The sequence below is a fragment of the Panthera leo genome, chromosome D2 (assembly GCF_018350215.1).
Source record: "Panthera leo isolate Ple1 chromosome D2, P.leo_Ple1_pat1.1, whole genome shotgun sequence".
Classification (NCBI taxonomy): Eukaryota; Metazoa; Chordata; class Mammalia; order Carnivora; family Felidae; genus Panthera; species Panthera leo.
In genome coordinates, this window is record NC_056689.1 from 33,720,449 (window position 1) to 33,744,522 (window position 24,074).

The window sequence follows — 24,074 nt, forward strand, 5'->3', positions numbered from 1 at the left end:
CAACCAAAGAAAGATGGCATTTGGTGGCTAAATACTACAGTTCCTCATCCCCTCAGTGGGGCAATTCTGAGTTCACTGTAGTGTTTCCCAAAACTTCCTAACGTACAAATCACCTGAAGAGATGAGTAAGACACAGATTCTTGAGTTTGCTTTTTTAACCAATCTCCCAGGAAACAGTGATGCTGCCAGTCCAAGGACCACACTTTGAATAGCATTTTTCTCAGTAACAAATGGGACTCAACTCCAGTTGCCCAAAACACCTTTATTGGCTTTCTTCTCACTCCCTTACACTGTTTGGATTTCTGGAATCACCTTCCAACCTTCTGGGTCCACATCTTTGTCTCAGGATGTACCTGCATCCACATCTTTGTCTGAGGATCTATTTGGGGGGGGGGGGGGAATCCAACTTATGGCAACACTGTCCTTAGAAGAATACACACAGGGGATGCCTTAGTGGCTCAGTCGGTTAAGCGTCTGACTCTTAATTTTGGCTCAGGTCGTGGTCTCACGATTTGTGAAATCGAGCCCGCATCAGGCTGCACACTGACAGCATGGAGCCTACTTGGGATTCTCTCCCTCTCTCTCTCTCTGCCCCTCCCCTGCTCACTTTCTCTCTCTCTCTCAAAAATAAATAAAAACATTAATAATAATGATAATAAGTATTTGAAAAAAAATACAAACAGAAAAATCTTTGGAAAATAAAAGGGGGTACCTGGCAGGCTCAGTTGGTGGAGCATACGACTCTTGATCTCAGGGTTGCAAGTTCGAGCCCCACATTGGGTGTAAATATGACTTAAAAATAAAATCTTTGGGGCGCCTGGTGGCTCAGTCGGTTAAGCAGCCGACTTCGGCTCAGGTCATGATCTCGCGGTCCGTGAGTTCAAGCCCCGCGTCGGGCTCTGTGCTGACAGCTCAGAGCCTGGAGCCTGTTTCGGATTCTGTGTCTCCCTCTCTCTGACCCTTCCCCATTCATGCTCTGTCTCTCTCTGTCTCAAAAATAAATAAACATTAAAAAAAAATTTTTTTTTAAATAAATAAATAAAAATAAAATCTTTAAAAAAAGAAAAAGTAGAATACAGAAATAGAGTTTTGTGTACGAGTTTAAAGGAAGTATGAGTCCTCTGAAATTTGTTTAGGTTGTAAAGGGAAATGATCAAGGTAAATGTTATGTGACCCAAGGTCCATGAAAATTAGATTAGTCTATGCAAAGTTTAGCAACTTAATAAAATCATTAATGGCTCATGGAGTTGGCTGAATTCAGCCAGCTCTCCTCAGAAGTTATTTTCCCAGATCCTATTAAGCCATCTTCTTATTCTTCCTGGTCCTCATCTCTTATTTTGTGGAACACAGAGGTAACTAAGTCTGGGAATCTAAAGAAACCACATGCTTGAAATAAAAATTAAAAATTTTTAAAAATAGGGGCACCTGGGTGGCTCAGTCGGTTAAGCACCGACTTCAGCTCAGGTCATGATCTCACAGCTCATGAGTTCAAGCCCCACATTGGGCTCTCACAGCTGAGAGCCTGGAGCCTGCTTTGGATTCTGTGTCTCCCTCTTCCTCTCTGCACCTCCCCCACTCACACTCTGTCTTAAGAGAGTCTCTCAAAAATAAACATTTAAAAAATTTAGGGGGGTGGGGGAGAGGGAAAATGGGCGATGGGCACTGAGGAGGGCACTTGTTGGGATGAACACTGGGTGTTCTATGTAAGGCAATTTGACAATAAATTGTATTCATAAAAAATGAAAATTTTAAAAAATGTTTTAAATAAAATATTGTTGTTCCTTCCTATTGGGCTGTCACAGTTTTTTCCCCTAGTTACAGTGCTTTCTGAATACCACTGAAGTGCCCTCGTGAACCTTAGATCTTTTCTGACTATGCTCACACAGAACCAGCCATACTATAACTGCACCTTGTTTCTCCCACTTTCTTCTGGATTCTAACTTGGTATGCCATCCTTTCAGGAATCTGTAACCTTTGATTTATATATTCCTCAGCCCATTCTGGTGTCATCTGGAAACTTTTTGGCATGTTCTACTTTTGTGATAATTGGATAATCCTGATCATCCCAATCTCTAATCAGCTACACAAAGAGAACTAACACTAAGGTCACCAACACCTACTTCCTAACCACTGCACACAATAGCTTCTTAGTTTTGCCCACATATGGACCAACACATGTGTTTGTGCATGATTGTCTTATGTACCATTGAATAAGTATGTCTTTGTATACACCTATGAATATGGTATTGTGGGTGTGGACATGGGTGTGGTATGTAAGCAACCAGAGCTCAGGTCTGGTCTTGAAGTCTGAATAATGAACGTTTAGTACTTGACTTTAATTAGTCTCTGTGCATTGTTAGCCTTAGTTTTTATCTGCCCTCAAGTATCAGAGGAAGAATGAGTTCATTTCTTCAAAGTTTATTGACTGTTACCAGTGGCAGAGCAAATTCCATAAAAGAGAAGGTTCCATACAGAGCAAGTTGGAGAGAAAGGATGCTTGGAGTGGGTACTTGGAGTGAAGACTGGAAAGGCAGATCTCTCCCTCCTTTTCCCCCTCCATTCTCACAAGGATACTGGATTTACAGTGAGGGCATCCTGCTTAACATTCTCTCTCCAAATTAGAACCTGAGAAGAGAAATTTAATTCAAAGTAGAGGAGGAAACACCTCACAGCTCCTCTGTTTCTCCATCCAAGGGGATGCCAATATCCACATTGTAGTCTACTGGCTCCCCAGAGCTCAGCCAGGGAATAGGGGTTCGATTAAAAGAAGGCCTGTTGGAGAGATTCTGGTTGTAAAGGACCAGAGGTTCACTCAGTAGGGGCCCCAGGTCAAACTTGGGCATCTGGAAGGTCATGCGTTTGGAGGCCTTCTCATATCCACCATAAGGCATTGCCGTCCTGAAAAGAGAAGATATTATTTGATTAAAAACCAGAACAAAAGGAACAGCTTTATCAGTGAGATGTTACCCTTTTTTGAGGATGGGGAAGTCTGTGAATTTTAATTTAGGTTGCTTCTGCACTCCTTTTTCTCCCTTAGTGCTCCATTCCCCATTCCTGGTTTGCTTTTTCTCCAGAGCTAATGAAGAGAAAAGGAGTCTAGTGGGGTACTAGATAAAGAGGTTCATGGATGTTGTGACTTAGACACTATAGACCCAAGGGTCTGAGACTACCTTAAAATACAATGTAGACCCCCCCCCACACACACACACACACACAACTCCTACCCCACCTCCAGCGGATAGCACATGGCTTGGTGAGAGGAATTAACATTGCCTGGAGAATTCAGGCTTCTTAGGACCAAATGCAAAAGAATGGTGCTTCCCCATTCTGCTTTCACACAGATCTCCTGTTCACAGTCTAGAGAAGCCCAATTCCAAAAGAATAGATACTTAAGCCTTACTAGAGAATAAGGAAATAGAATCCTCCTACAGGGACAGTAATGAAATCCTAACCTTGAATGAAGGGAACTTCAAGAGTCCTTTAAACATGTAATATATTATTCCCATTTTAGAGCAAGGCAACCAAGGCTCAGAAGTAGGGTGACTGTCCCATGCCCACTCTGCTAATAAGTGGTGAAGTGAACTAAAATTCAAATCTTGCCTCACAGCAAATGTTTCCTCCATCATACTGCACTATTTCTCTGAGTTAGAGTGAAAAAAAGCAAAGGCTTTCAATTTGGGTCCCCATATTCCTTCCTTCCCTCCTCAGCCTCCTTCTGAAATATTTGAACCAAAGTCTCCATTCCAACTAAGCACATTGTGCCACACACTGGAATGCATCTGGTTGCTTCCTCATACCCCTTACCTGTTGAAGGACTTATATTTGGGAAGCTCAGCTTTGGCCCCATAGGCCAGCAGGTCGATGCCAAGTTCCACTTTTTGCTGAGGGTCAACCCCCATAGCTCGCTCCCATGGGGAAATATAGGTCTTGAACACAGTGATATGTTTTCCTTCTCCACCTGTCTGGTCTCCTGGCAGCCATGGGAGAGAAAATTGAGTCAATAATAGCAGTTAGCAGCCAGTGGAAGTTAGTCTTACACCTCTGTACTAGGGAAGTTGCTGGGGCCAATCTTGGTAATTGTGCTAGTTTTGTGGAATCCTGACAGCCCAAGGGCAGATCTGTGACTGAAACTGAAAAGCCAGAAAGGTGACAGAAAGATCAAGCTCCTGGGTGAAATAGACACATTTTGGCATTCTCCTGGGGTAAGAGAGTCCATCTAGGTACCTCAGCAGGCCTCCCTTGCTCCCTAAACCCAGTCTAGGCCTCATTCCTGGGGATATCTCTACTCTAAGAACCAGATAACATTACTCTTGCATAAGGATACTTGCCTGTTCCTGTCTCGCCAACCCCTGCTGTTCCAGCAGTTCTTCCTTTGCCATTCTGGCCCCCAGGACCACTTGTACCCCCAGATCCAGACCCAGAGCCCTGATGGTGCTGCTGGTCAGAGCCATACTGTCTGGCAGAGCCACTTCCCCCTGCCTGGCCTCCACTGCTGCCTTTGCTGTAGGAGAATCCCTGACCAGCTGTGCCCAGCTGTCCCCCAACTGTGGGAAGGAACTTTTGGAAGTGATCCTGGAAAGAAAGAACAAAGTAAGGGGAAGGTTATGCAATGGGTATGGGAAATATACAAAGACAAAGGTGGTGTGCATAGCAAGGAGGAGATGATCAGAGAAAATGGCCAACCAGAAGACACTGAACCCTCTGAGATCTCCCCTCCAATAGGTGGATAGTGATAGTGGATAGCCTGACAGAGAAGAACTGAACTCTCCTAATGGATAGGACCCCCCCCCCTTGGCTCAGTTCCTCCAGTTACACCTTAAGGTAGGGACAATTCATTCTCCACACTTTCCTTTCCCATCCTTACCAAGGCAAAGAGGATCAAGACTTGCACCCCACTATAATTTGAAAGGATGGGGTTGGGACAGAGAACCCAGGCTTAATTTGAAAAGCTAGAGAGATGTCTGCCTCTTCTTTTTCTTTATCTTGTCTAACAGACAGAACTCTCTTCTTTGTCTTTCTCTTCCTCTCCCTCTCTGCTCTTGGTGCCTGTTGAACCAGGACTTCCTGACCGTGAAACTGTAGCAGGTAGGGGGAAGGGTGACCAAAAGGGCAACCCTGGATTCAGCCCCAAAGCCTAAAAATAACCCCACCAACTCCTTCAGGAGGCTCTCCTAGCCACCCCACCATACACACCCCTATGCTCCAACCAGTGTAACCAGACCCAGCCAGGAAGGAGGGCTTTTGGCCTCCTAAAGTTAGATATGACCGGCTCAGCATTTTTGCTCTGCTCCTACATAAGGGCCAATGACAGAAAGTCCTGCCTCTGGCCCCATGTAGGCATCTATTTCCACTTTCCCCTGGCTGCCCAGTGAAGGTAGAGGGGGAGGAAAGGTAATGGAGAAGATCCCCTCCTTCTCGGCTATAACATCTTGTGCCTGGCACCCTTCCAATCCCTCCTTCTCTTTGGAGAATGATTCTCACTAGAGAATTCTCACTATCTTAGAAGACAGTTTCAATTCCCACATCCAGAGTCCTTAGATCCTATAGATAAAAGAATGGCTCAAGAAGGAGATGTTTATAAAAATTCACTTAACTCATTGTAGGGTTACCAGATTCATCAAATAAAATAGGGCATCAGTTAAATTTGAATCTTAGAGACACAACGAATACTTTTTTACTATAAATACACTTCAAATATTGCATAGGACATATTTACATACAAGAGAGTATTCGTCACATATCTGAAATTAAAATTTAACTGTTATCTTGTATTTTTTAAATTGAACTAAATTAAATTTTTATGTCCCAAATACTTCATGGGACATACTTTACTAAAAAATTATTCATGCATATCTCAACTTTAAAATACAGGACTGGGTGTCCTGTCTTATCTGGCAGCCCTATCTTTAACACTTAGCCATACTGGGAAGGAATTTTCCCCCTGAGGGTGTGTACTCTTCACCCCCACCTCCCCTTCACTGGCTCTAAGATAGAGACTGAGTTTCAGAAGTGGGCTGTAACTCACCCTGGACGTTTAATATATCTGGGGACTTAATAAGCTTATAAATTTGCAGAGAGGGGAGGTTGGTGGTATTTTGGAGATTCAGGGCCCACCAAAAAACTGTCAGAAGAGGCACTAGGCTGTGAGAGTTATAAAGTTCCGAACTCACCATTGAGCTGTCAGAGAAGACATCAGGGTGGTTCTCATAAATAAATTTCTCTACCCTCATCTGCCGCAGTTTGAACATCTTGGAGCCCCTATTAGTGAGCAGCGACAGCTCTTCCAACATCACATCCCTTGGGACACTGATCTTCTTGCCCAGGTTCAGGCCTGAGCTCTCCTGTCGACCTTCCAGGGAGGTGGGGAGGAAGAGACAAGGAGAAAAGTAAGGTTTTCTAGGTTCAGAATACAGATGCCAACCACAACTAAGTGTGTGTGTCTCCTGCAGAGATCCCAGAGGTAAGCAGATACTGTCTGATGAAGTTCTATGTAGTTTGTGAGAAATTTTTATTTCCTGGGTTTGGAGTTGGAGACAATGCACAGGAACTGGGGTGCAAAGTGGAATCAGTATACCAGAGTGGAGAGAGTAAATAAGGCAGAAGGGGCAGAGGCATGAGGTGCAGGGCAAAAAGACTAAAGGAACATCATAGATGGAGACCACTGGGGAGACTGTAGCCTGGGGGAAAGCCCAAAGGCCAACACTGTGTGGAGTTGGCCACATCTAAATACAGATTTCTGTCTTAACTACTTTCCTTTCTCTTCCCCTCAGTGAACCCTGGCTGCAGACAGACTTTGGGCATTGGGAGAGCTCTTCATATGCATATACTCCTACCACCCCCCAGGAAAAAAAAAAAGTCTAAGTATTTTTCCATTTTATGTGTTTCCACAGGTTCCCTAGCACTGGAGGGGTGGAGGGAGGGGAAGTAAGGAAATTAACCATTTACTGAGACTTTACTCTGTGCCAGTCTCCATCATATATATTTTTTTCCTCAAACATACCTCACTGACCTGTGAGTCCTGTTGTCCTGGACCTGCATTGGGTGATATGGCAAGGATATTATTGTCTCAGATTACAAGGTGAAAAGGGTGGAAGGGTGTGTGATCAGTGTTGAATCCTTTCTCCACCTTTCTCCCTGCCCCCCCCCCCCGAATTTCTCTTGTCTCTTCATATCTCTTCACGTTATTTAACTTTATGATTTTTCTGGGACTTCTGAGGCTGAGATGCTCTTAACAAGAAGTCCCTACACTAGGTAGGTGCAAATATGCCATACCTCCAGTTAGTTCCATGATCAGCTTACTGGATTTCCTCTTCTTGTTTGGGGCTGGGGTTCCTGAGAGTGGCATTGTGGAGGCAGATTCAGCCTGAATAGGGTGAGAAGGGGGAGTTGGAGCATGGACAGGGACTGGAAGGTATCTGCAGTAAGGTAGTACTTCTTAACTTGGGGTTAAGGGCTTCAGGTTAAGGGTGTGTGTGTGTATATATATATATATATATATATATATATATATATATATGTGTGTGTGTGTGTATATATATATATATATATATATATATATATATATATATACATATATAATAAACGTATATTTTTCCCTAAAAAGGGGGAAAAAACAATGGGTGAAAACCCATTGTTCTAGGGCTTCTCCTTTCTTGGAGGTGAGGAAGAAAGTATAGATGCACCCTCTGCCCCTACCTTCTATAAACCTCCTTTCTACTGTTAAAATAGAGCTGGTGCAGGGATTAGGAACACGGTATGTGTTGGGGGCAGTGAGTAAAACAAACAAATAACACACAGGCTGGGCACTGCACCCAGGTTTCATTGGCTTGGCATGACTTCAAGTTTTTATTTTCATGGAGATCTCAGATTGGGGCTGTCATTCCCAACTCTGGGTCTTTCCTCAGTCTTCCTCAAGCCCTGGCAGGGGCGCAGAGGGCAGTGGCACAGAAAAATATTCTGCCAGGGTCAAGGAGATTCGGCCCAAAACATTCTCCATAGGAAGGAGAGGTTGTTGCTCCTCTATTGGGCCAGCTGGAGTGTGGCCTGGGAGGTCACAGCAGTGATCCTTGCTCCCTTTCAGTAGCTCCCGCCCCAGACCCCAGAGCTGGGGTGGAGAGGAAGGCCGGGGGCATTTGAACCTTGATGCACATCAATTCAGCAATATCATAGCGGTAGGGAATTGAGGGGGGATAGGAACATAATAATAGAATCTGGCAGTGGAGGGGGACAAGCTGGGAAAAGATGCAGACTCCAGCCCTTCCTTAACAGAAGTTGGCACTCAGCAAAACACTGTCTTTCTGCTGAGTCCTATTTCACAACACATCTGCATTTCTACTAACTTAATGGGGTATGCTGAGACAAGACCCCCAGAACTGATAAATGGGCATTTACTATACTTTTTTCAGCCCTAACTAGGTTCTTTTTCCCACCCAGCCTCTCAGATCCCCTTCTTATTACTCCAGTGCCTCCTTCAACATCTCCATTTCCCCCACCCTCCTAAGCCCCTCTTCTTCCAACTCTGTGGCTCCCCTGAACTGGACAGCTGAGAGCAGAGCATAGACAGGGGAGGGAGACAAGTCTCCCAGGATCAAGGGTCACTCTTGCAGACACAGACACAGCAGTCAACAGAGTGGGCTCCAGCCCCTCTGGCGATAGAGCTGGAACTTACCGGCTGCAGAGGTGGTGGTCAGCTCTCCTGGGGGTCCAGCAGCTTTGGAGGACTGAGCTGCTGTGACTGGAGAACCCGAGCTGGGCAGGCGTGGGGGCAGCACTGGCAGTGGGGGAGGGAGGGTAGTTATTAATAGAGATGATGAGTACAAGCAGCTCAAATGGCACTGGGGGTACTGAGACCCTGGAACCAAGATCCCGCCCTCCTTGCCCAGAGGCTCAGGAAGGAGAGGAAAAGCCTTTGGGATTCTCCCACTAAGCTGTCTGAGCCACGGATCAGTCTGCCCAGAGACTCCCCTTTCTTGGCATCTAGAGTCTGAGATCCAAAGAAGCATTCAGGGAAAAATTGAAAACTGTGAGGGAAAGAGGAAGCAAACAGAAAACCGTGGACAAGAATTTGGAGAGCAAGAATTTGGAGAACATGTCTGGAGAGTCACTCAGAACCAATCCAGGCTGGAGCTGGAGGGACTATATGGGTACATTTTGGGAGTGGGAGGGCTTAAGGGGCTATGTTTGGGGAAAGGAAATCTGTTCAGAATGTTTTAAAAGTTCCTCGATGAGTTGATCTTTTCTCTGGGAAAGCTAGATCTTGGCAGGACAAGGGACCAAATTAACCAAATCCAGTGCTTCCTATGCTGTCAGAGATGAGGTGGGGAAGACTTGACCAATTTCTCCCTTTTCGTCCCCATTTGCTGTTGGGGTGCTCAGTTCAGCCTGTTTTGCAGGATAAATGTTGGTGTCTGAGATGTACAGGTAGGCTTCTAACCTGCCAGGTCCTTACTCTCTAGGGTTTTCACTTGGGATTTTCCTCAAAAGGAGCACACACCCAATAGGATCTAGATTGTCCCATTCATACTATTCCAGAGGAGCCCTTGGGCAAGGGTATAAGTTTGAGAGCTTCCTTAAAAGAATCCTGTCGGGGCGCCTGGGTGGCTCAGTCGGTTGAGCGTCTGACTTCGGCTCAGGTCACGATCTCGCGGTCCGTGAGTTCGAGCCCCGCGTCAGGCTCTGGGCTGATGGCTCAGAGCCTGGAGCCTGCTTCCGATTCTGTGTCTCCCTCTCTCTCTGCCCCTCCCCCATTCATGCTCTGTCTCTCTCTGTCTCAAAAATAAATAAATGTTAAAAAAAATTAAAAAAAAATAAATAAAATAAAAAAAAAGAATCCTGTCATTTGCCCAGTCCCTTCCTCAGTAGCTGCATGAACATCCTACATCCTCTTCCACCTCCTGCTCAGATTCTGGAACCAGCTGCTGCTGCACGCTGCACCTCTGTTGCAGCCACCACCATCCTATTGTGGCTGCTTTAGTAAGTGACTTTCCAGCTTCTGGAATGCCCTTCTGTCACTCTGTGAGTCCTCCACTCTTCCTGATCTTGTCTTTTCCTGTCCTGAACTTTTCAGGCTCAGCCTAGGGGCTGAAAGATCATCCTACTCCCCTCTAGTTGGCCTCTGCCCAGACCAGTTTAACATCCAGATCTCTCTCATCTTTTGTCCTCCTTCTCCATGCCCTCCCAACCCAAAGAAGCAATTAGAAGAAAAAAACATGAACGGCAAACTTGTGATTTTGTCATCACCACCATCCTACTCTCAAAAACAAACAACAACAACAACAACAAAAAAAAAACCCAAAATTTTTGTCTGCTATGATTGAGTACCTAGAACTATCAGGTGGATGAAGACAAAATTCAACCTATGCTCACTGGGCCCTTCCTTTGGAATTCTAAGACTGTACTTGGGAGCATCAGGGTCCTGGGCCTGGTTATTTGCACAAATATGCCCCCTGCTGGAGTAATGGCACTTACCTTCTCAGAAGTCCTTAATTTCTAGCCTACCTCTAGTGCCTTCTGCTATATATGAAACTCAATCCACACTGATCCACCCTCTCTTCTTCCTTTTCCCATCCCATCTTCACCTCCAGGCATTGCTTTCCCATGGAAATATCATCGTTTCCTCCAGAGAGGTAGGACATGATGGCAAAAGCTCGGAGGGACTTTCCACTCCTCTTGGTTCTCAAATTGTGGCCTTGATTGGGAAGTATGGAGCAGGAGATGGAAAAGGGGAGTATCTGGATGGAGAATGCAGGCAGTGAGAACCAAGGGGAATGGTGGAGGTGGCTAAATTGGAGTGGGACAGAACTGGTTAAAGAAGAGCAAAAGACTAGGGGGTGAAGGGTAAAGGATGAAAAATAGGGCAGGAATGGAGAAAGAGATCAGGAATCAGGAGATCAGGGTTAGAAAAGATGGAAGAGAATTAGGATTTAGGAATAAAACCAGAAGAGATGACAGCAACAGAAGATTTGGAGCTTAAGTTTATTCTTGTGCACAAACCAAAGTACTGTGACTCACACCCAATATGCAAAGGAAGCGATCAATCCAGATCAAGCAGCAAACGTGATTGACTGGTGGTGGTCGTGGTGAAAAGGGAGTCCATACCCATCTAGGATCAGAGATCAGGACCAGAAGCTGGAAAGGAACAAAAGCTAGGGTTCGGGGGATGGGGTAGGACTGAAAAGAGGTTTTGGCTCTGGGTATTTCCTTGCCCTTTCCCAGGTCATCATGACAAGTTGCAGAAGGCAGAAGGCCAGACTCAAAGGAAGTAGCACAGACACCACGTATTCCTCCAACACTCAGTACACACTCTCACATCCCCCTACCATCATCCATCTTCACTCTGACAAATGCATTCTTCTCTCTCAAATTTTTCCCCAATCCCCCTCTTGTACACAGTGAGTTTCTTGAAACCCACCTCTACTGTCTCTCTTTCCCTCCCATGCTCCTCTCTGTGGCTCAATTAATTTCATTCATTCTGCTCTGCTCCTGGTTTCTGCGTCACTTCTCACACCATGGCACTTTTCTCCCTCCTTTCTGTCTTAGGTGCATGAGGCAATGAAGCCAATGATTTTTTTTCATTCTCAGAAGAAATTCTTTGTCTTTCTTTTCCACTTCCTGGATCCTTATAGCTTAGTATGGGTCTCTTAAGTTGCTCTTAAATCCTGATGAATAGAATTCGGTTTTTTTTTTCAAGTTTTTTATTTATTTAAGTAATCTCTACACCCAATGTGGGGCTCAAACTCATGACTCTGAGATCAAGAGTTGCTTGCTACTCCAACTGAGCCAGCCAGGCACCCCCTGATGAATAGAATTCTTAATTCTATTCCTGGTCTAGCTGGTATAACTCAGCCCTTACAAACTGCTCTGGCCCTTCAAGTCTTCTCATAATCTGTGAGTTTCACAAGATGCTGTACCCCTGCTACAGACACTGATCTTTGAGTCCAGTCCATCTTTCTCCCCACTATCTGGCTATCTGACCATTCTTTCATCAATACAGGGGGAAGACCCAGATTTGGTCTTTATTTAGACCTCTCCTCTTACTCTTGCCTCAGACATAAGAACACATCTGTGCTCACACACATTTGCACATACACAAATGTACACATACATGCCTAGATATATGCCAGCCAAGCTTGGAAAATGAGAGGGAGGAGTAGAGAGCGATTTAGTGCAGGGATCAATTTAGTCCTTTTGAAGCCTGCCTGATGGTAAGCTTGCTTGAGGTCTCACTGGTAACTTCTCTGTGTGCTTCTCATTGAATGTTAAAATGAGGCTCACAGAGAAAAGCACAAATGTAGAGAAAGAGAGACCAGTGGAGGAGTGTGGGTCGAGAGACTGAGATAAAGACAAAGACCCACAAAAGGAGCTACAGAGACAAAGGGAAGCACAGATAACAAAGCAGAGATAGTAGGTTGGAAAGCAGCAGGGAGGTTGGGAGCCAGGAGGATGGGATACCAACTCCAAAACTATCTCTGGCAGGAGGGAATTTAGCCTCCGGATGCCTGAGAGAGGGCATGGGATAGGTTGGAGAAGCAACTTTATGAACAGGATGTTCCACCTCTCCTTGGTCCTGGGAGCTGTACCCCACTCAGTGGTGGCCTGCCCCTGGCCTCCACACATGAGCCTGCAATCCAGTTCTGGTGGCTGAGAACCGAGGCCTGGCTACCTGGAAGCCACAGGAGCTAGGGGAAGTTCCAAGACCCCTGGGAGACTCTGGAGGAGGGCCTGGGCTAAGAACAGGGGCTGAGGCCAGCTCTGACCTCCAGATGGGCTCATCCAATGTAGTGGCTGCTCGTGGGGCAAGAACAGTGGGGGCCAGGGGTTCTGCAGTGGGCTGGGGTGCTGGAGTGGAAAATCGGCGGATCTCCTGGACTCGGGCAGTTTTGGGGGGCCCTGAAGAGGCGGGGCCAGGAGTCTGGGGAACCTCATCAAAACAGAACATGGCAGTTTTAAGTTGGTAGGGCTGGTGCCGCATGAAATCCAGAGCCTTGATACCCTGCTTAGGGGTTGCCCGAGGACCCTGGGATTGGGCCTTATTAGGGAGAGTTCGAGCACCCTGGGGGAAAAAGGGTGATAGCAGTGGGTTGTAAGCAATAGGAGGTGGGGCACGGATGTTGGGTGAATATTTCCAGGAAGAGGGCAGTGATGGTGTAGGGGAAGGGCTTCTGGGCCTAGGGCCAGGGCTAAAGCCAGGACTAGGTGTAGCTTCTACCACATACCTGTCTGCTCGGCTCTGCCGCTTGGCAAACAGCTCCCCACCCCTGCCCTGAAGCCTTGCTGGTTCAGGGATTCCAGCCGAATGGGCTGACCCATTCACTAGCCCATCAAGGAACCCACGAGAAGGGGGCTTAGGAGCCACTGGAGGTGGAGTCTTAGGAGTCATTGGGGGCGGCGTCTTGGCGGCCATTGGAGGAGCGGTTTTAGGCGTCACGTGAGACAGAGCCTTGTAACTCCTGCCCCCTGGTGGCTGCATGAAATTGCAGGCTTCAGCTCCAAGGCTCAGAGCATCTTCCTCTGGACCAGATTCCGCTCCCCCGGCTCGGGGTTTTTCATCCAGGTTCTGCACCAACGACAAGAGCTCGGGGTTGGGCGAGTTCTTCGTCTCCTCGTTTCCCGACCGGAACATCTGCTTCCGGGTCCCCCGTCGCCGGGCCTCCTGGAGGATGCCAGTGCGGGCAGCTGGCACGGAAATGCGCTGCTCCCGAGCGCTGGGTGGCTCAGGCGCCCCGGGGCCTGGGGCGGGAGCCTCTGGACGCGCAGCTGGTCTCAGAGGTCCCGATAGGAAGATAGAAGCGGTGGAGGTCATGGCAGCGGCACTAGGGGGAGCGGGGGGCTCCGAGGCTCCGCTTGGCGTTACGGGACGGTTGGGGGCTGGGATGTACAGGGAACTTGTAGCTGTCACGGGGCCTGAGGTGCGTGGAGTGCTGGGGGAACCGGAGGCCGGCACGTGGCTGGGCAGAGGGGTGGGCCCCTGAGAGGACAGGAAGGGCGGTGCGACGGGGCTGAGACCTCCCAGGCTTTCATTCACCCTCTTGGGGGCTAGGGGTCGAAAAATAACCGAGGTGGTACCTGGCCGCTGCCCTTGTAAGCCTGGAGTAAAGGGCCTAGCTGACCGGTTAAAGATGTTTGGAGCCGGGGTTGGAGCTCCACTGCCTGGGAAGAAGGGGGTGGGGCTGGCTACAGGGGCTGGGGAAGGACTGGATGCGAGTATAGCTGCTTCCGGAGGAGCACTCTGGGCCCGAGGTGGTGATTGCAGGCCCTGCCCATTGAGCACGGCTGCTGGACCATCCCGTGCCAGCTCCTGGGTGCTGGAGGCTGTGCGCTGGCGCTGCTGTTCAAAGAGCTGGACCCCTCTGCCGGAGGCCTCACTCAGCTGCCCTCCCAGCCCCCGGCCCTGGCCCTCTCCTGCAGCTGAGCCTGGCCTGGCCAGCTCCATGTCCAGATAGGGGCTGTCCCAGTCGCACTGGTTGGTGAGGCTGCGGGCGTCGGAGAAGGCCTCTTCGTCCAGCTCCGACTCGCTGGTTGGAGGAACCCCGTCTTCTTCCTCAGCACCTGTCCCAGCCGCAGCCCCAAAGCTCACTAGGGTGTACTTCTTGGCTCTCTGCCGTCGTTTCTTAAACATAAGCACCCCCTTGGAGTGGGGGTTGGGGGCTGCAGTTAGAAGGGATGCGATCGTGCGGCATTTGGTCTTAGCCTCCTTCACACTCTTCTCTTGGAGGCTCTCTGCCCGTTGGAGTTCTGAGGAAGCCAGGAGGGAAAATGGTCAGTGAAAGTCTTCTAGTCCTATTCCCCACACCCCAGCCAGTTTCCTCAGCCCTCCCACCTACTCTCTTTTCACTGGCCTGATCTACAATGTCTTTTGTCTGTGGCAAAGTCCTCTGACTTGGGGGCAGAGTGGTAGGTGAAAGGTGAAACCAAGGACAGTTGAAGGGAAGGCAGATTCTGGTTGGCTGTCCTCACACCGCTCTGACCACATCTCTCCTATCCTCTCTCCCCTCTACTCTGCTTCTATTTTCCTGGAGATGAGCTCTTACCCACCCCCCACCCCCACATTCTTCCCCTGCCTCCCACCATTCCTGGCTGGCAATGGAGGTGAGGGACAGTCACTTCCCATGGCAGCCAGGGAGATGAGGCAGGTCCCAGGAAGAGACAAAATGAGAAGGGACACTTCCTTCTACTACAGAGACCATGTTAGGGGGCTTCTCAGAAACTTAGGGACTTATCTCCTCTTCTTACCCCTACCCCTATGGTAGGGACACAAAGGACCCTTAGGAACAAGGATCTTCATTCACATTTCCACCTCCATTATGTAGTCCACATCATACACATTCATAGAAATAACCACCACACATTTCAGCAAGAATGTGGGTCTAGTGAAGGCCAGCTATGGGCATATTTTCTCACATGTACTCTTCTCTCTCATTCGTATATACCCCAGCTTATGTATACCCTAGTTCACATAAACATATGTAAATACACATGAACCCACACAAAAGCACAGTCACTCAAATACATTCACACACATGCATATTCCTTCTTCACAGAGCTCCCCCTGCAGAGACCCTGTTACTAGTAGTTTGGACAAAATTTTAGAGCTGATATTGGCCTTCCAACCACCAGGGCACTATTCTGTGCCTCACACCCCTGATACTCACAGCCAGGGATAGCCTCACATCTGAGATGCAGGAAAAGCCAGAGTGCTGCTCACCAAGACAACCCTCCAAATCTTTAGGATACCTCGAGGTCATCCGCTAAATATATCCTCCCCCCACCACCACCACCCAACTGTGGTGGGAGTGGGGTGGGCTTCTTTGGGGGTCATCCTTGTAGGTAGAGAGCTCAGGCAGTCACTAAGAGGCAGGCACACAAGGACTATGTACTAAGGGCAACCTGGGCAGGGCTTCCTATGCCATGTGGGGCCCAGGAGGTGGGGCCAGGAAATGGGAGAGGATGCCCTGCTGCTACGACCCTGCCTTGGACACAGATACACTCTGATCCATGATCCCCAGTTCCTCCTGAAAAATTCTTGAAATTCCATCCGCTTTCCACTCAAGATACCAAGCTTCTTTCTAATTAGGGCTTTCATTCCACCCATCCCAACGTTTATACCACAGAATAGCACTGTGCATGAGAGATAGGCACTGGAACCAGAGTTCAGTTCAGGTTTTTGGTTCTTGGGAGAGTTACTTCATTTCACTGAAGTTCAGTTTCCTCATCTGTAAATGAGCATGATAATGGCTATCTCATAGGATTGCTATGAGGATTAAGTGAGATAGTGTAGGTAAATTTAGCATTTAATGGCAGCCCTAAGGCCCACTGTGAGTAACCATTACTATTAAAGCCTTCTTGACACCAGCTACACATGTATACAGACACTTTTGTGTTCACACATATATCCTCCCATGGACTCCCATATACATGCCTTCATGTATTTATAGATTACTCATACTTCTTTCTTTCACACACATTCCCTCCCCATGAGTTTTCTAAAGCTCATGTGGTCACAAACCCCTTTGACATGTAGCCATAGCATCAGCCCATTCTGAGAAAGGGGCAGTGAAACTCTCCTGAGAAGAGAAGAAAGAAGTCAAAAAGGAGGAAGGAATAAGGAATAAGACCTTTCCCAAAGACACCCCTTCCTAAGCTGTTGATGTATTCCCTTCCAGTCTAGATCCCAGAACTCTCTTGGCTATGGGAGGGTAGTACCTGCGTAGAATGGGTCCTGGAGCTCAGGAGTTGGGTCTGGGGCTTTGTTGTAGCTGGCTTGGCTGAAGGGCTCTTGGCTGATGGGCTCAAAGTTCTCCATGCTGAGAAATGCAGTGTTGGCTGGAGCAGGACCAGCTTGAGCCACCCCCCACGCCTTTTAAAGCCCCTTTGTCTTGTCCCTAGAGCTGGCAGCTGAATGAGCTCACTGTGCTATTTTTTGAGCCTGGCCCCCTCCCTCCCTTCTCTCTGCTGCCCCACAAGCCCCGGTGTGATGGACATGGACACCTGCCTACCCTTCCCCCAACCCCACCCCACTGGACAATGAGGTCTGCTTGGCTAAAAATATCTTGAGCCACTAACTGCAGTCTAACCCAGTATGATAGGAAGGGAGGGGTGCTAAAATGAGAATTGGGGATAAGCATGGGATCCTGGGCATGCATCTGGAATTTCTTTGTGGGATATTGGACATTCTCAGGGATGTCAGTCTCTATTTTATCAATGTCCTTAGCCTCTGTCCCAGACTGAGGCACACAAAGTTCTATGGACCAGGAATCAGAACGGTAGAGGGAAGAAATGAGAGATGAGAACTAGAGGGGTAATCCTAGATTTTCAAGGTGACAACAAAGGTCTCTGGGGTAGAGGCACGGGACAGGGAAAAAGCTCACCCTTAGACCTTGTTCTGTAGCTCACATCAAAAATAGCAAAGAGCTTGAGATAAGTGGAACAGGCTTTTTCTGCCCAGGCCCACATTCTTGCCTGAGATAAGGAGTCGAAGATCCCTCCCTCTGCCACTTCCTAGGGATCTCATGACTATCCCATAGTCTCCCAGTCCCAGGAATCCTAACTGAATTTACAAATGTCAAAGGTGGCTCTGATGTTATGCCTGGAGTTAACACTGAAAAGCTCCTGCCCTGCTTCCAGATACTCCCCTGCATCATGTCTTCACTCTGCCCTCACCCTGTCTGCCTGACACTTAGCAAAATCATAGCAACAACAACAACAACAACAACAAGCAAACCCTTTGTTGATTTCATGTCCCTTTCCAGCTTCCCTACTTTGTTCCTGGGTTGGGTTGAACCACCTGCACATTTTGCCACACTGGTTCGAACAGTAAAAATAATGGGGACTATGAGAATAATTATTTTTCCCTCCTACTCATCACTCTTCTCCACTTGTCCCCAAGTCTATATCCAAAAGAAGCATAAAGCATGGTTACGGAGGGGTAGATTTAGGGTTCAGATTGAAGGATTCTGGCTAGGGAAAAAGGGTTCAGGCACTCACTGGCTTGCTTGGCCTTCTGGGTGTAGGTGGTAGTGAGGTCTTCTGCCACTGGGTGGGGAACAGGCCCCACCATAGGGATAAGATGAGGGCCAGGCCTGAGGGGGCCGTGGGGCAACAGCAGGGCCTCAGCTGGGGGTGGCTGAAGGGCTGCCCCATCCTCCCAAGATGGGGAGCTCACACGGCTGTCACCATGACTGGGAGGGCCAGCTACGGCAGGCGCTGGCTCTGCAGGGCTGTCAGATAGGTAGACCTCATCAGGTAGGGCTCCTGGAGGGGAGGGCCTTGTGGGGCCTCTGCGGCGGGGTCGGCGGGGTTTCTCCTGGGTGGCAGGTCCATCAGCATCACTGTCTGTCTCTCCGTAGTAAGCCTCACTGTCAGGGGGTGAGAGGAGGCTCCCAGGTTGAAGAGGCTGGGGAACTGGAGCGCCAGGAGGCTCAGGACTCAGTGGAGATAAGGGTGACAACACTTGAAGCTCACCGGGGATGGAGACCGCACAGGCCCCTCATCCTCTACCCTGGATGGAAAGAGGACAGTACTTAAGAACTGGGCTGGATAACTGACAGCTAGAGAGATCTAGAGGGGATGGGAGAAGGAAGGAAAGGAGGAGAGAGGTGACTGGCCTATAGGTTGAACGAGTGGGCTGGGAAGAGTGGGGATATGAAGACAAACTGGGAGGCATATGTGCTTGAAGGGCTGTAAGTGGACAGGGGCTTAGAGGGAGATGTGATGACGAGGAGACAGGCAAGGGGTTGAAGTAGGCCTACACACTCAAATACCTGCTCGACACCCCCATCCCTTAATTGCAGATACACTGGAGCCCTCTGGGAGGCATATACAAACATTTATACTCCAGCCCAGACTTACAAGAAGTGGGTACTTAATAGTAGCTGAAGCCAGGGCAGTGAGACACAAAGCTGGGATAGACATTGGAAACCCTGGACTAGGGGGATGAGGGTGGGCTGAGGTGAGAGGGTTCCATACCGCCGCACAGTGAGAACAAGCTGATTCCCTGAGGCATCAATGAGGCTCATGGCACTGGCATGAGAGAGGCTGGTACAGGAGACCCCATTGATGGCCAAAAGCTGGTCCCTCTCTCGGAGTCCTGCTCTGCCAGCCTGGCTCCGTCTTCGGATCTGAGAAGGTGTTGGGAGGAGAGATAGCAGATGAGGGAGGGCTCCAAGTGGGAATAGAATGAAAGGAATCAGGATAGGAAGGACCTATGTGTGGAGGGGATATATTTTGCAGGGTAAGAAATGGGAGGGGTATGGAGCTATAGTTGAGGAAGCCTATCAAGAGGGAAGAAGGTGCAGACTGGAGGGAGTAATACATCATATTACTCCATCAAAGAGGCTGGGGGCAAACTACAGAGGGGAGGTACTGGGAATGGCAGTTGTATCACCTAAAGATTTCCCTCCAAGGGCAATATCTTTACTAGCCAGTAGTTCTCTTCTAGGCCTTGGAATCTCAGGGGCCATTACCTACACGGTCAAGATTTTAGAACAGTGTTCCAGATTGGAGGGAGTCCAGCAGATTCTGGGAGAATGTGGTTGTGTATATGTGTGCCATGCGTGCACACACATGTACATATGTGAAAATAATAATACTAGTAATAATGGCTATCATTTATTGAGTGCTTGCTAAATGTTAGGTATGGTGCCAAGCACTCCACATGTGTTATTGCATTTAATCCTTAGAATGAAGTAGGTACGTTATTACCCACATTTTATGGTTGAGAAAACTAAGCCTGTGAGGTGAAACCAAACAGATAACAGCTTCATCTGACAGGCCAGATCATGCCATAATCCTCCTAGCACCTAAAAAGTCTTGCATAGGGAGAGAAAGGGTCTGGTGAAGGGAAAGAGGGGCAGTGAGGGCCTGGGCAGGGCAGGGTAGGGCAGGGCAGGGCAGGGTAGGGTAGGGCTGGGTAAGACAGCCTCAGCTCGTCACATATCAATTTAAAGAAAAATTAGAACCTTCCCTATATTCCTGGAATTTGGAGTAGAGGCACAGACTCAGGAGAGCAAAGACTGGATGGTCAGAACAGGACCTCTGCTACTATGGTGCCTCAGGAACTTTCTTTTTTTCTGCTCCCAGAAACCAGGAATTCTTTTCTAGTAGCCCCCTACAAGAAACTTGTGCTCAGACACTACTCCTCCCACCAGATGAGCATGCTTCCCTGCCCACCTGCCCACCTGCCCACCCCCACTCCTCTTCTTCACAGCCTCCCACTTCTCCCCTAAAGGCCACCACACGACTCTTCCCACATTCCCCTGGGTTCCCCTTTCCCTGAAACCTCAATAATAGGGGCTCTCCCTTACCTTGGACACCTGTAAAGGTTTCCTCTGCTCGGCCCCCCCCTGAAGTCGGAAGCCCCAGGGGGCTCCCCCTGACAATGTGACCAGCACCTCCTCCTCAGCACCCATCGCTCAGCTTGGCCTATGGCCCTCGGAGTTTGGACAGTGTCCCAGGGAGAGAAGTCGAGGCGCTGGTACCCCGTCCGGCCTGTCTGTATGGCTGTCCTGCTCCTGCTGCCCCAGGCCTTCCCCCCCACACCACACACCACAGGCAGGCAACTTGGCCCTGGGATCAGTACAGTCCAGCACACGTGTCCTGTCAATCGGAGCTGTGCTCAAAATAGTTGCCGGCTGTACTCCCATCCCTCCCCCAGCTGTATTACTCCCAAAGCTAATTATAGTCAAAACTTATGCCCTCACCTTTCCCCAGTTCTCCTGCATGAGCCTTTTACTCAGGACTCAGAGTACTAGCTCTAACTAATATATACACTTTCAGGGACTGTGCCTTCCCTAATAGGATCACGGACTAATCCCAACTGCTTTCCTCCAAAGCTCATTTTCAAGTGGCAGCAGCAGCGTGGGCTTCAGTTCCATGGCGAGAAATGGCTGGGCTTGTTCCACAATTTCACAAGATCCCCAGAAGAGCGCCTCCTTCATCTTGCTGTATGAATTTACCTGTTAATCAAAATGGAGATCCATATCCCGTTGCAGTGCTGATGGCAATGTAGCTTTTTAAAACTAAAACTACTGGTTTCCTAAAATAACAGGCAGCCTATAGGATTAGATGATTGTATAATGAAATAATCTATTAACGTATATATATATAATGATTCCCAGGCCTCAGCTTTAGGAATTCAGATTTTATTGGTCTGGTACCTAGTATTGTCATTTTATTTTTTTCCCCACTTTCAGCAACGGTTGCAATTGTCCATTTTGTGATTCCCTGTTCATTTAGCCCCTGAATTTTTGGGACTTGCCAAAACTTGGAAATAACTGTCTTGTCTAGTGTAAGCCAAAATATACTTAAAAATTTTTTTTAATGTTTATTTTTGACAGAGAGAGAGAGAAAGAGAGACAGAGCATGAGTGGGGGAGGGGCAGAGAGAGGGAGACACAGAATCCGAAGCAGGCTCCAGGATCTGAGCTGTCAGCAGAGTCTGATGCGGCGCTCGAACCTACCGACCATGAGATCATGACCTGAGCCGAAGTCAGACGCTCAACCGACGGAGCCACCCAGGCGCCCCTAAATATACTGTTTAAATAAACAATCAGGCAAGAATGTTTAGACAGCAAGAGTTTTACAGAACAAAATACAATGCTTATGCCATACCTTTATTTTATGTAAACCAGTACTACAAAACACTAAGATGGTCTAATAATGGGTTCTGAATGCTCTATGTCTATGCTTTTCCATTTCTTTTCTTTTCTTTTCTTTTCTTTTCTTTTCTTTTCTTTTCTTTTCTTTTCTTTTCTTTTCTTCCCTCTCTCCTTCCCTCTCTTTCTTCTTTTTTTCCTTTGGTGTAGCCAAGCAGATCCAGACTCTGACTAATGTCTGGGAGGCAGACACAGAGGCTTTGCCAACCTTCCTACTCCAGGCTCATGCTTCCGGGGTATCTGGTTCTTTTTATAATCCCTCTTGGGGAGGAACGATTGGTAGTGTAATACTGAGTCATAACTCCAATGCCTCACTCAGGGCAGGCTCTCTATTCTTTAATAGCAATGTTAAACAGGTATACTTTGGGAACACAATTAAAAAAATTTTTTTAATGTTTATTTATTTTTGAGAGAGAGAGACAGAGTGTGAGCGGGGGAGGGTCAGAGAGAGACGGAGATACAGAATCCAAAGCAGGCTCCAGGCTCCGAGCTGTCAGCACAGAACCTGACACGGGGACGTAAGTCACAAAGCACAATATCACGACCTAACCCGAAGTCGGCTGCCCAACTGACTGAGCCACTCAGGTACCCCTGGGGACACATTTTTTTTTTTTTTTTTACAGCATCTTTGCAAGGATAAATGTTCCATTTTTGCAATATTATTAAATATATCTTGGGCCTGAAAGAATCTTACTGGCATTTTTATTGGTATTGTGAACTTTACAGATTAACATAGGGAGAATTGACATATTTTTGATGCTAGGTTTTGCTACCCACTGGAATATTAGTTCCTAACTGGCAAGGATTTCTCTGTTGTGTTCAATTTTGTATCTCCAAAACCTGGAACAATGCCTGGCATATAGTAAGTGCTTGGTTTTTATTGAATGAATGAATGGAATGCCTTTAGACTTGTTTTGATCTTATATTCCTCAGAAGTGTTTTAAAGTTTCTTTGTATAAATTCTATACATTTTTCTCTTTTTTAAAAAATGTTTAATTTATTTTTTTGGTTTATTTTTATTCTAGTATAGTTAACATACAGTTTTATAATAATTTCAGGTGTACAATATAGTGATTCAGCAATTCTATACATTACTCAGTGCTCATCATTTCATCTATTTCACCTATTCCTCCACCCACCTCCCTTCTGACAACAATTATTTTGTTCTCTATATTTATTTTTGAGAGAGGGAGAGACAGAGCACGAGCAGGGGAGGGGGCAGAGAGCGAGGGGGAGACACAGAATCCGAAGCAGGCTCCAGGCTCTGAGCTGTCAGCACAGAGCCCGACGCGGGGCTGAACTCACGAACCATGAGATCATGACCTGAGCCAAAGTCCGACGACGCTCAACCGACTGAGCCATCCAGGCGCCCCCAGTTTGTTCTCTATATTTAAGAGTCTGTGTTCTTGTTTGACTTTTTGTTCTGTTCATTTATTTTGCTTCTTTTTTTTTTAAAGTTTTTATTTATTTATTTTGAAAAGAGCAGGGGAAGAGCAGAGAGAGTGAGGAAGACAATCCCAAGCAGGCTCTGTGCTATTAGTGCTGAGCCCATTGTGTGGCTCAGTCTCACAAACTGTGAGAGCATGACCTGAGCTGAAATCAAGAGTCAGACTCTGAACCCACTGAGCCACCCAGACGCCCCTGTTTCGCTTCTTAAATTCCACATATGAGTAAGATCATATGGTATTTGTCCTTCCCTGATTGACTTACTTCATTTAGCATTATACCCTCTAGATCCATCCATGTTGTTGCATCTAGTATTGCCATTTTATTTTTTATTTTACTTTTAATGTTTATTTATTTTTGAGAGAGAGAGCGTGCGAGTAGAGGGGCAGAGAGAGAGGTGGACAGAGGATCCGAAATGGGCTCTGCACTGAGATTAGAGAGCCCAGTGTGGGACCCCAACTCACAAACTGTTGAGATCATGACCTGAGCTGAAGTTGGATGCTCAACCAACTGAGCCACCCGAGTGCCCCTAGTATTGCCATTTTAAAAAGCACCACAGATGATTCTTAATGTGCAGTGCTGGGCAACGTAGAGGAATTCTAATTTCTGCCCATCTCTCCACTTCCTTCATATAGAATTAATCCTTCCTTCCTTTGGCAACATATGTACCTTGTTCATATATTTTTTTAACTGCATTCCTCAGCCAATATTGTAGTTTGTTTATATGCCTGTCTTCCTCATAGACTGTGAGAAATTTGAAAGGACTATGTGCAACAGTCCGTCAACAGTCCAGAGAGCAATGCCTGATGTGAAGGGTGCTCAATGAATGTTGGCTAAATTAAATAACGTCTTACAGTGCACAGGTGGTCATGGAAAGATGGACAGATAGTGTGCATAAACATGCCAACACATGTTAATAATAAAATCTCTACTTATTTTTAGGTTTCCATCGTATGAATGTACTCTAAGAGATCTTTTT

The 24,074-nt window shown here is 47.4% G+C and overlaps 2 protein-coding genes across 2 annotated transcripts; both read right to left on the reverse strand.

The window, feature by feature from the left end:
- Nucleotides 1-2,402: 2,402 nt before the first annotated feature.
- Nucleotides 2,403-8,756, reverse strand: MYOZ1 (myozenin 1). The gene is made up of 6 exons (XM_042907748.1): nucleotides 8,669-8,756; nucleotides 7,273-7,363; nucleotides 6,171-6,349; nucleotides 4,329-4,572; nucleotides 3,805-3,970; nucleotides 2,403-2,898 (listed from the first exon to the last, which is right to left on the reverse strand). Exons 2-6 carry the CDS (start codon nucleotides 7,343-7,345, stop codon nucleotides 2,667-2,669), a joined length of 894 nt encoding a protein of 297 aa, XP_042763682.1. The 5' UTR covers nucleotides 7,346-7,363; nucleotides 8,669-8,756; the 3' UTR covers nucleotides 2,403-2,666.
- Nucleotides 8,757-11,011: 2,255 nt separating this feature from the next.
- Nucleotides 11,012-20,628, reverse strand: SYNPO2L (synaptopodin 2 like). Its single transcript, XM_042907746.1, is given in 5 exon segments — nucleotides 11,012-14,733; nucleotides 17,983-18,465; nucleotides 18,468-18,496; nucleotides 18,964-19,115; nucleotides 20,301-20,628. Coding segments are annotated over 5 exon segments (2,919 nt in total). The 5' UTR covers nucleotides 20,406-20,628; the 3' UTR covers nucleotides 11,012-12,583.
- Between the last annotated feature and the right edge of the window lie 3,446 nt (nucleotides 20,629-24,074).